Source organism: Sinohyriopsis cumingii, chromosome 2, assembly GCF_028554795.1.
Source record: "Sinohyriopsis cumingii isolate HCF-2022 chromosome 2, ASM2855479v2, whole genome shotgun sequence".
Lineage (NCBI taxonomy): Eukaryota > Metazoa > Mollusca > Bivalvia > Unionida > Unionidae > Sinohyriopsis > Sinohyriopsis cumingii.
The window spans coordinates 62245635-62259216 of record NC_142962.1 but is presented as its reverse complement, the minus strand read 5'-3'; the positions used below and the strand labels follow the sequence as shown (position 1 = coordinate 62259216).

Sequence of the window (13582 nt, the reverse complement as noted above, 5' to 3'; positions counted from 1 at the left end):
TGGTCAGAAGAAGACTGAAATTAGTCAGAAAGTTTCACGTTTCATTTGAAATACATGTAAGCACAAAATGTAAGCTCTGCTTCTATTATATCTTACAAGGATATTTTTGAAAATTCTGTCAATACATTCTATAGGGTTAATCAGAAATTAAATTAGGTAATGTGTGTCTTTTGTGCTGTATGTCATAATGTGACAAACTTATCCATTGTTAGATCATACATGATATTTTACATGCTGACACATACAAATATGAAGCAAGCCAAAACAATGTCACATGACAATATACAAATATTTTATTTCATGGACATCATCACGGTACTTTGCTAAATAGTAAAGTACTACTTTTGTCTATGAATGTGCATTGTACATTTATTTTTGTTTTTATTTATGTCAGTCCATTTCCCAAAGCCTTGGCAATGGAAAAGTTAAGAATCTTACAAAGGAAGAGGCATTACTCCAAAAGGACATCCAGGTAAGAAGTTTTATCATTTTTTTCTAGGGTATACACTGGTAAATCTTTTCTCAAGGAATTGCATGAACCCAACCATTATTAATTAATCCCCTCTGAATATCCCAGCCAATATTAATTATTCCCCTCTTAACATCCCATCCAATATTAATTAATCCCCTCTGAATATTCCAGCCAATATTTATTAATCCCCTCTTAATATCCCATACTATATTAATTAATCCTCTCTGAATATCCCAGCCAAAATTAATTAATCCCCTCTTAATATCCCATCCAGTATTAATTAATCCCCTCTGAATACCCAGCCAATATTAATTATTCCCCTCTTAATATCCCATCCAATATTAATAAATTCACTCTGAATATCCCAGCCAATATTAATTAATCCCCTCTGAATATCCCAGCCAGTATTAATTAATCCCCTCTGAATATCCCACCCAGTATTACCAAGTATTAATCCCCTCTGAATATCCCAGCCAGTATTAATTAATCTCTTCTGAATATCCCAGCCAATATTAATTAATCTCCCCATAATATTAGTCAATATTAATTAATCTCCTCTGAATATCCCAGCCAGTATTAATTAATCTCTTCTGAATATCTCAGCCAATATTAATTAATTTCCTCTGAATATCCCAGCTATTATTAATTAATCTCCTCTGAATATCCCAGCCAATATTAATTAATCTCTTCTGAATATCACAGCCAATATTAATTATTACCCTAAGAATATCCCACCTAAACTTAATTATTCCCTTCTGAATATACCAGCCAATATTAATTAATCTCTTCCAAATATCCTACCTAGTATTGATTAGTTTCCTCTGACTATCCCACCAAGTATTAATTAATCCCCTCAGAGTATCCCAGTCAAAATTAATTAATCACCTTTAAATATTTCACCCAGTATTAAGTAATCCCCATTGAATATCACAGCCAATATTAATTAATCCACTTTCACTTTGAGTGAATGAAAATCATGTGTAGATGGTTTGCCATGAGTTTCATGTAACCCACAACCTTCATTATTATTAATAACTAATTGTGATCATTTAAGCCCTAGATTTGTAGATGATGTGCCAAAGTCAAGTGATTATTTTAACCTGACATTTACATGTATGCAGTGAAATGCTGTAATTTTCATTATTTACTTTTTGTAAGTGTTAGTAGCCATCTGTACTTGGTGAGGTTTAAATTGCATAAATTTTGATTTTTGGTAACTGATGGTTATGCTTCTGCTTTTTTTTGGCCAGTTTTTATTTATATGACATAGTGCTTTTGTCATAATATTTGATTGATGTCACCATGCATATGGCATAGTGCTATTGTCATAATATTTGATTGATGTCACCATGCATATGACATAGTGCTATTGTCATAATATTTGATTGATGTCACCATGCATATGACATAGTGCTATTGTCATAATATTTGATTGATGTCACCATGCATATGGCATAGTGCTATTGTCATAATATTTGATTGATGTCACCATGCATATGACATAGTGCTATTGTCATAATATTTGATTGATGTCACCATGCATATGACATAGTGCTATTGTCATAATATTTGATTGATGTCACCATGCATATGACATAGTGCTATTGTCATAATATTTGATTGATGTCACCATGCATATGACATAGTGCTATTGTCATAATATTTGATTGATGTCACCAAGCATATGACATAGTGCTATTGTCATAATATTTGATTGATGTCACCAAGCATACTATTTTCATATTTCATTGCTGCCACTGTGCTAATGATTGGAAAAAAGAGTTTTATCTTTATGTTATAAAAAAATTATTTATTAAACATGTTACTTGAAACATATTAAGTCTAGATGATGAAACTGCAATCTTACCTATATGTGACAGCCCAGAAGAGTCAAATCATCAGATTTACAAAATTAATTGGGATATTTCACTTCAAAATCAGGAGGATTTTCATCAACCCAGCTTTTAATATGTAAAACAAGGAGCAAAATAGCAACAATTAAATGAACATTAACATAAATACATTAGGTACTGATCATTTAATTTTCCAGGAGATGGGGTGGGGTTTGGATTTTCTTTCAAGCTGGATATTTTTTTCTTTTACTTCAAGATAGAATTTTTATTTTATTGTATAACTGTTGTAATAGATATAATAGGTTATTTTTTCAATAAATCAGAACAAGAATATTTTTTTCAAAGTGTTTGAGGGCCAGAAAGCCTTTTTAAAAAACTAAGACCCCTTCATATCTCTGAAAATCAGTGGTCAGTCCTTAAGTAACATTATTTTCAAGTACATAATAAAATCATTTCAAGTATGTAATCAGATGGTTCACTGTCTCTGCACAGTAATGATTCAGCAAAGTAGTGTGATCTTAGTCCCAGTTTCTATTTACATTAATTAAGGATGCCAGCATCAGTACTTATTCACAGAAAAGCACATTATAACATCTCTGCTATCCTCAGTAAAAGAATATATTCTACTTTGTTACATGACATTTTAAAGGCATCACTCACATTATCTCAAGCGTTTAAGGTGAGCTGTTGTTTGATTCCCAACTTCAATATAATATCTGGAACTGGCTTAATGTAAACAGATGCTTTTGTTTTATTTTCTATAGAAAATAAGGTGTTATGTTGTTGTTGTTGTTGTGGGGTTTAAGGCCATTTTTCAGCACACAATAGGTTATGCATGGCAGCCGGTATTAATGGTGGAGGGAAAACCACGGGAAGAACCACCGACCCATGAGAAGCTACTGGCAAGCTTTCTCACATACCCACATTGGCTGAATCCTAGACTTGAACCCACGCAGACAAAGGTGAGATGGCAGTGATCCGTAACGGAGAGCGCTTTAGACCACTCGGCCACTCAGGGCTCCTAAGGTGTTATGACAGAATACAATGTTAAGGTCATAACTGAAGCCCATATAGCAACAAAACGACTTGGTGTATAAAAGCATGCACATTTCAGACTAACTCCATATTTGAATAGTGTGGAGAATTCTGATAAACTGGTGGCTTGTTGTATCCTGCACTTCAAGTTTATCAAATCTATTAAAGGGATATACTCTAATTTGAAAAAGTTGGTACATTCACTTCAACAACTATCACAGTATTGAAAAATTTGCATTTCAGTGTCATTTACCAAATTGTCAAGCATCATACCCAAAATGCAGCTTTTTGTTGCTTATTCCATAATTTGTGTTGACTAGGTTTCATAAAATTCTGAAGTGTTAAGAGAAGATTCTTGTCAGTCAAGTTTCATGCACCTGCCATTTATTTCAGTTGTCAGGCTAGTAAACCTTGTTGAACAAATTTCCTTACCCTATCCCTATATAACACCCTTCATTATAATACAGTTTCCGTTATAAGGCAAGTTTAGTCATGGATTTGAAACTTTTTATTCTTTACAGTACCCCATCCCTATATAACACCCTTCATTATAATACAGTTTCCATTATAAGGCAAGTTTAGTCATGGATTTGAAACTTTCTATTCTATACATTACCCCATCCCTATATAACACTCTTCATTATAATACAGTTCCCATTATAAGGCAGATAGTTACGGATGCCATTTCATTAAGTGGTAGTAAAATTATATTTATCTTATAGTACCTCATTATGAGACATTGTCACTATGAGGTGGTATACTCGATGGCTTATGTATGTGTAATATGCAAGTATCAGGTTGATGGTACTAATAACCAAACAACATTACTTGTATGGACATTGATAATGTATATTTTCAGAACTGGAAATTTTGTATCATAGGCAGGGGTGGGTGGGGGTTGAAAAGTTTTCAAATGTTCAAACAGCAATGGAGTGACAGGAGACACTGCTGATACCAATCATCCTCCCACTCCAGAGGGTCACAAGTATACTCTTATTGTAAAATGCTCTCATCCTCCATATAAAAATGAAAATGCTGCCAGATGAATTTCTTCACACTTGGAATCTAGAAGAAATCACATATCTTATACGAGAAATGCCTCTGAACAAATTGTCAGAGGTAATTAAAGGATTTTCATCAATATAAGGAATCTTTATTAACTTTGAGAATTCTACTTGCATTTTACAGTATTCTTATGACACCAAAGCTTTCATTTTGTTTGATTGCTTTGTATTATGTAAAAGAAATAAAATTCTTGTAAGGAGCATTGTATATTGCTTTGAGGAGACATTTCAGTATTTAAGTGAAACCATGAGCTGAATTACAGTAGAAAGTCCACATGACATTTACATATAAAAATTTTATCAGATTAGTTAAGTGTTAATCAGTTATGGCAAAATAAATTGTTGAGTTTGGACAGTTGATGTTTTACAATATCATGTGTTCTTTTGATTTTAAATTATATCTTCAGCAAGCTGATTTTGACATGCTCCTGGTGAATTTAAGAATGGATGCAGTGCATGTGAAGGAGAATATGAGAATTAACTGGGTATCGGAGACAGGGATCGTTGAAAACTTACAGCATGTCATCAAGGAGTACAAAGATACCAGAAACTTACAGGTAAGAAATTCTGAATAGCACAGATTCAACTCTCAGGGCACCAATCCAAAATTAAGATGTCCTTCTTGAATAATTTAGTTTCCATGCTGTAACTTGAGTTCTAATGTCTTTACAACATTCCTTCAACAGACTGAGCAGGTTGGTTGCCCTATATGAGACAGAGATCCCTATTGATTTTGCAGTTGAAAGGTTAAAGGTCAAGGTTACTTTTGCAAACCCAACCATAGTGAAATGGTTTCCAAGTAATAAATTGTGTTCTGTTTACATACCATCATCCAACTTTCTGCAGAAGGTTTGTCTGGAGGTCAAAGGTCCAGATTACTATTCAATCTAATGGTAAGATTTTAAATCTTGGTTTAGAATTAATAAGGTGCAGTGTTTCAAAAGAATTGATGGAGTATTTTGTGAACTCTTCAAAACATAGCCTATAGTACCAGTCAGTGTCTTAATCATCTAGCTACTAATCATGCCTTTTAAGATATATCAAAGGGCTTAGTGACCAAGACTAATTCAGGGTGCATTTGAGTATATGTCTCAGTCTGAGTGTGTGTTCTGATAGCTATCAGGTATTACCATTTCAAATGTGTATAGAATGTCCAAAACATGTCCAGAAAGTATAATTTATATTGATCTAATACATGATTATGGCTGTGAACTAAATGCGTAAAATTAAGTTATGTTGTTTAGTTTGAATGCATATAAATTTCAGTATGCATTTTCAGTAAATTTCTTTGCCAAGTAGACACAAATTCATTGCTTATTTAAAGCTCTGAACATGACCTTAGCATAAAAATCTTTTATATTCTTCTATAGAGCTCTACCAAAATAAATCTTAAATTCAGCTGGATGATGGTGAGGAGCATATTCATTTTACATCATAAAGTCAAATTTAGGTATCTGTGATCATCATACATGTGACAGAACCAGGATTTCAAACAAGTAGGTTGAGAAAGTTTGATCAGTAGATTGGCTTCTAAACCAGTAGATTTTTATCAGCATGTGCATTTGTTACCATAGTATGTTTTCTCTTCATACTATAATACAACAGCAAGTTCTGAAAATGAACCAGATTTCAAATTCTTTTGGAAAATGTTGCAATAATAATTAATTATTATCAGATTGTATATTGTTAATTAATGAAAAAAGAAGAGCTTTTTATCTTATTGTTCACTGCGAAGATTTTTGTTTTATAAAATTCAATAGCATTTTAGTTACCATCACAAGATAACTGTCAGCTGACCACTGATGGTATTTATTGTTTTTATTAAGTTTCACACTTAACAGACCCTCAGTTGTTCTCTGGTCTGGATTTCCCCCTGAATCACTTTGTATTTTGTGAAGAATGGATAATATTCTCTCTGTATCAGCATTAGAATGTTGTAATGACATGATAACTATGCTCAGCCTACAATCAAGTTCTAACTTCAATTTTCCTGTTGCTGGGTTTGTAAAGTTGATAACTACTGTCCAATACTCCTCCAAGCTATGTTCACTCTGAGTAGGAAGTTCTTGACTTGTACTCAGGATGTATTCCTTTAGCATCATCTTCAGGTGCTTCTTTCTCGTTATGGCTCAGATCTGAAAATCTGTTGGCAAGTTTCACCTCTGTAAATCAAAAAGAGATTGATTTAGACTTGAAATAAACAATGAAAAAATACATAATGTATTTATGCTTTTATGAATCATTTATCCCAACTATTAAAAAAATTAATTATCTTATAACATATTTTAAACTACTATATTTTATCATTGGCTTGAACTTATTTAAGTACTTGAAATCTTCAAAATAGTTGATGACATACAAAAGATGTATACCTTTAAAGCACACAGTGCAAACTCAGGACCTTTGCTATTCCCCTGCACATGCTTTAAGTCGGATATCCAAGCATTTTTGAAATAACATTTCTTAGCCACTGGTTTCTTATTATGGAGAGAAAGTATACATTTCAACAAGTAAGAACTGCCCTCTTAAAACATATTGAACAAAACAATAAAAATTAAACACGAAATAATTTCAAAATAATTACTCTAGTGTGTCTGCCGTAATCATTTTTTTATTGGTCTCGACATTTTAACCTCCCCTCAACCAAAGGTCAGCAGATTTTATCATGATAAACCACCTTTTATCCCTTCATTACTTATGACACCTTCAAACATCTCACATTTGGCCTTTAACTCCCCAAATTCCAAAGCTAAGTTAAACATGTCAGCAGTTCCTGAACAATTCCAGTCCTATTGCTCTGACATGCATCATTGCACCAGTCATTGTATAGGTGGAATATTTATGGTCCTAGTAGAGTGGTTCTGGTTAGTTTCTCTAATCTGTGTTGATAGAACATATAGAATGTATAAATACAGTATATATGAATTTGTTTATAAGAGCTTGTAAAATTCTTTCAGTTTTCAAAATCGGTAGATTAAAACTATAAAAGGGTATTATGATAGACAAACTTTGAAATGGTATTTTTGGTCTGACTCTAGTAGAATCACATGTATTGATCTGATAAAGGCAAATAAGATCCACATTTTCTGGCACTATTTCATTCCATCCTTAAAAGAATTACAAACCATTTTGAGTTCCATACTACTTAATATGCATTCAGTAAACTTTACAATTAGGTTGCCCTTAATGAGACAAATAACCTAATAATTTCAATATTGTGAGGCCTTTATCAAGGTCACAGTGACCAAGACAGGTAGTTTATCTGTTAATGTTCTGAGTTTTCTCCCATCAACATTTACCAAAGATTGTGGATAATTTTTTCATTTGATCATTAAATTTATAGTTCAGGTCAACAATGAAATCTACAACAGTTGGTACCCCATGAAAATTTGACTACATTATGAATAGCAGGTGTATATTGTTTATACTTTATATCTGATTACTTTGTCTCATTTTGCCACTGTTGGACACTGTGTACAAAATATTACAGACAACTTGGTACCAATACTGTGATCATTTTAATTTTCTGGTACTTCATTATTTTGATTCAACTTTTCTTGGTTTTGTCTCTGGTGTTACACCTTTGCAAACATCTTAAATGATCCTGACGGAAATGAAAGTCAAAACATCATCAATTTAAGCTAAAAGCACTTTCATGTGTACCTGTGTTTTACTCAATGAAAATTGAAAAGTCGTCAAAAAAGGGTAAATATTACGGTGTAAGCCAATCAGACTGATTGATGAAATGTATGTATATTTTTTAATGTCTATGATCATTGACATGTAAAGAGGGTATGCTGTTACAGTTCAAATTTTCACTTTCTCATAATTATTTTGTTCCTTTTATTATAGGGCCAAAATTGTCCATGAAAGGTTTGCTGTCTAATTTGCTCCTACTTGTCTACAACATTTTCAGTATAGGTTTAAATACTTAACTAATGCACAACAAATTACCGACAATATGGTACAACAATCTTTGTAATTTTCTGATACTTCAGTATTTATATTCCACTGATAGACATGAGATTAATGTAAAGAGTTTTTCTTTCTTTCCAGCCAATTCGAGTCTGTATCCTTGGGCCCCCAGCCTCTGGAAAAACTACTATTGTTACCCAGCTCTGCAATATATTCAAACTTCACCACATCAAAATAAAGGATGTTATTGATGAGAAACTTGAAGAACTGGTAAGTGTAATTGATAGTTTTCCACTCTCCTCTCTGTAACTACTAGCTACCAGCTAATCTTAGCTTGAATAAACAATAGGCCACTAATTAACCTCACCACAGGCAGTGCTTATTATAACACTGAGTGCTAAGCTTGTCCAAATGTGAGACAGCGTGGTTCACTTATCATCAAACACCAAAAGGATACACTAAGCTTGTCCAAATCTGAGATAGTGTGGTTCACTAATTATCAGACACCAAGAGGATTTTCTTTATTAACATATACAAAGATGCATCCTGGCTGTGTGATTGTGAGTTTCCCAAAAAATGATCACTAATCATGCAACTTCTAAAACCTTATTGGGTAAAGGTCACGTAGATTACCTGAAGTTCCTGCAATTTGTCATAGCCAGTGAACATTTTTGTTTCTTCTTAAAAATTCAAAAAATGATTTATCAAACTAAAGCCATTTTGTCCATTTTGCCACAGATCTTGATTAGTCATTGCTAAGGTAGATTTAGTATTGAATAAAAGCATCTATACGATTCATCTTTGCTGTGATTGTATAAACTCTCCAGGGGTTCTGATGTAATTGTCTCCTAAAGGAGTATAACATATTGTTCTATGATCAGTCATAACAGAAATTTGTAGAGTGTAATAGCAGTGAAACAATTTCTTAGGTAAAGTAAGGGTGACAGTAAGATCATCTGCTATGTTTGGTACTATAAAGCAAGGGGAAAGCTTGCATCTTAATATTGATGATGCAGAAAGTGATTGCTTAGAACTAGCCAGCACCTTGTGCACTCGGCTCATGGAAAGGGAACTGAAGGCCCAAAAAAGATGGAAACAAAATTCCAAGATAAGTGGCCAAGTGGTAGAGTACCTACAACTGGTTATGGAAAGAACCCAAATGAAAGATGTTATGTATTTTTTGTTGAGGATGTAAAAAAGATAATCTGTTTATCACTGAAAACTTTTGCACATCAAATTTTGACATGACATATGGAATCAGCAGATCATGTTGAAGCACTCAGGGAAAATGTAATGCGATATGAATCCCCCCCCCCCCAATGGTGCCCTGGTTGTCCCTCCTTTGGTTCTAAGGCAGTGTAGACATGGACCTGTTTGTCTCCTCTTGCCAAGGCAAACAAAGGACAGGTGGGGTGGAGAGCTTTCCTCACCTCCAAGAAATTCTAGAAGGATTAGCAATCTCACTCACCTAGGTGGTCAGCTGGCAGGGTTAGTTGCATCAGCCCACATGAGCAGCTTCATAATGAAAGCAACCCCTTTTTGATGTCCAGAGAGATGATATACTGGGATTGACCATCCTGTGTTTCCTCTGTTGAAGACTCAAAAAAATGATATCATCTCTATCGTGATGGGCTTGAATACACTTCTTAAAGGAACTGGTGGTGACAGTTCCTTTATTCCAGGAGCATAACTCTCAGACTGTTCAAGATATATCAACCAAAACTTAGTACACGTGTCAGTCAAGTTGTGTAGATGCATCTTATGGTCAATAGAAGTTTTAGAATTAAAATTTTTTAAAAATATTTTCATGGTAACATAGTGAGTCATACATGTAAGAGACATATTAATTGAGAATGATGCACCATAAGGTACTAGCATAAGTAGTATACAAATTGGGGGCTCTGAACTATGGTGCACTTCCAGTAGGAATCTTTATATCAGTGGGCGAATGGGGAATATGTCATCTGAGGATGGCTGTTGTTGTTTTGTCATTGAGTTAATAAGATAAGTGAGTAACTTTGAATTAATTATTTCTTATTGTCATAAAATAGTTATGGTTTTGAGAAGAATGACAATTTTTCAGTAGTTATACTGTAATTTAAAACCATGAGCTAATTTTCACATATATTTTTCACAGCACTTTAAAGTATATAATTTGTACTTTAAGTATTTTGTATACAGAACTTGGCAAAATCATAAATATTGAAATACTGCAAAATCTTCTCTGTATCATAGTAAAGTCAATGATGTAGTTAATGTCTTTGTAATATTTTGCAAAAGTTTCCATTATTATGTTTTGCAATGGCATGTCCTTTGCACACAAAATCATATTTTAAGTAACCAGTTTTCATCCTTTTTATCACATTCATAAAGATAGCCTTTAAAAGTAATTGTCCTTATCCTTCTCCTTCAGAATTTAATTTATCTTTCCCTTTCTGAGAACAATAATGATGCATCATGGGGAGTAATAAGTAAATGCATATATATATACCTGTTAAGTTCCTCTGTCTTATTCATTAAGGTAACCACCTTAATTTGGATCAGTGGTCAGAATAATGTTCACTTTTCTTTGTGACTAGTACAAAATCGTTACCAAATATGAAAGATACACGGTAAGATTCTGATCGTTGTTTAACGCCAAGTGTTTTTGGAGTTGATGCTTTGACATTTGATATTTTGTGACATCTGTTACTTAGTTGTTTTAAATACTGATAAGTCCAATTGCATAAAGTCAAAGGTCATTTGGGGTGAAGACACATTGCACTCAGTTTATTTGAAAATTCAGTAGAAAAATACCATTGAAAGAAAAACTGCAAGAATTCGATCTGAATTTGTAGTAAACATAAACTTGTGGAAAGTGCCAAACATTATGCCTTATTTCAGCATTTAATTGCCAAAATTCTTTTAAGCAGAAACTGATTCACCCTAAATGACCCCTTTTCCTTGGATTTGTTCAGTGTATGAAAAACAAAATTATTTTGTAATGGCAGACAGTGTCTTGATTCACTCATAGCCAGAATAAGTGGCATGGTAATTAATCAAAATATGGAAGATAACCATATATACATCTGTACTTCCTCGTAAGTTTGATCCAATTCTAAAGAGCACAGATCCAAATCTGCTGGCACATTAGACAGTGACATACCAGGGTTTATGCTGTTAGCAGTTGGTTTGAATTTAAAAGCCAATAATTACAATGATCACAAAAAAAACGAAATGTCCAAGCATTTTATCATGATTTTACATAAATTTAAATGTTGACAGTATTTGTCTTTTATATTTTGTTTATAAACTGTTTAATTGGATAAATGATAGATCATTGAAACACATTGGTCATCCATTACCAGTATCAGCCAATTGGAGCTTTTGTTAGATAATTCTGTGACAGCTACTATTAATAACATTGCTCTGTCATAAACAGGATTATAACTGACTTATTGTCTCTTGCTTGTTTTAGAAAATGGGGGAGATTAAATTTGCAATTTGTCTGTGCTTCTATCATTCTTTCCTTCTGTTCATCTATCCTACTTTCATTTCCACACAATAACTTCATTAGTTATTACTGCATTTTAGACAGAGCCATGATACTGATGAAACATTGCTTGAGTTTTGTTTTTAGTATTCATTATTGCATGGTGTTATAACCCTGATTGTCACCCACTTTAATTTCTATGCAAGAATTCCATTTAGTATTACTGTATTTCAGTCAAATTTGCTATTCAGCTTGATACAGAGCTGACTTAGGCTGCGTTTAATTATCTGCATTGTTTGTCATTACTATGGCTACTGGATGTAGAACAAATTAAGATTGTTTTTGCACAAAATTCTATTATAATTATTATTATTATTATTATTATTATTATTATTATTATTATCATTATTATTATCATTGTTATTATTATTATTATTACCTAACAGAGGTCATACCGAAGCAGAGTGAATAGGTGGGTGGTAAAGACAGAAATAAACTTGACTAATGTTGAGAATCAGCTGAAATTTAAAGATCAATGATTCAAGTTTATTAAAATGTATTAAATATCAAATTTATTAGGTTGATGATATTTATTGTTTTTCATGGATGATATAAATTTCACAAACTTTGGAATATTGCTTTTGTCTGAAAAGTCAAAGTTTTCTTGCATTCTAGCAAATTGGAGTCAGCAGAAATTTGTTATATTTGATGTCTGTGTTGAATTATAAAGGTTTTTTATCTTTGAAAATGCACTAATTCATGGACTTGCATAAAATAAAATTTGAATAACAAATAATGGATATTCAGTACATACATGTGAAGCTCTTGCAAGGGAGGGTTTTTCTTCTGAGTTCCCTTCACTCACTGAAATTTCCTGTGTATGCAAAATTATCAGTGAATTACTTTTTTCTGATTTTTTTTCTTCTGATTCTTCTTCCAACATAGTACATTTATGCTAATATTTCTACATGACTTTTCAATAGTTGTAATTTTTGTATATTTGCATGTTAACAATCGATTCAGTGATAATCTTCCCTCATTTGGGGTCAAAGAAAGGGTCCACATTTGGGAATTTCCTGATCTATCCTGACTTGACCAGACATTTATATCACATGTATGTTAATATTAATATTTTAGCAAAACCTAATGTCATGTTTATATTGAAAAAAAACTATAAAATATTAAAAAGTGTTTATTTCATATTTACAAGGTTTTCTTTTCATCTAAATTGAATCTAAACATGCCACAATGATATCAGACAATACAAAATCACTGTCTGGATTACATATTAATGGGAATGGTTTGTATAAACATATGTGTTATATCAGTATTATTCATTTGACCCATACAGAATACTAAGTTTGCATGATTTTCATTTACAACCTTTTTGAACTACATTTAAAAAATGTTTTTCTGCAATCACAGTTACATTCTGTGATTTTAATCCTACCAGAACTATGTTGTGATGATGCAAAAATGATGTTACTTCTTGGCAGTGACATGGCATGCTAAAGGATATAAATGTATTGTATCAGAATTGCAATGATATTAACTCAGAAAGTCCCCCCCCCCACTCCTCTTCCTTAACAACACTGTTCATAAGATGACAATAGACCTAATCAATCAGATATTCATACCAGGCTCACATACTATACCACTGAGACAGATTGGTCAACAATTTGCTGTACTTATGGTAGTTAGTCAACTTAATGAAAACAGAATGAGAAATTTGGTCTAAACATGTTCTCTTTTCTCTTGATTTTAGAAAATT

General features: G+C 32.7%; 1 protein-coding gene across 1 annotated transcript in view; it reads left to right on the top strand.

Annotated features, from left to right (window-relative positions):
• Positions 1–13582, top strand: part of LOC149805029 (adenylate kinase 7-like) — a 44988-nt gene that overhangs the window by 15620 nt on the left and 15786 nt on the right. Inside the window, exons 9-11 of the mRNA XM_089946718.1 lie at positions 395–472; positions 4832–4981; positions 8481–8609. Coding sequence (XP_089802844.1) covers positions 395–472; positions 4832–4981; positions 8481–8609 — 357 coding nt within the window. The remainder of the gene's footprint in view (positions 1–394; positions 473–4831; positions 4982–8480; positions 8610–13582) is intronic.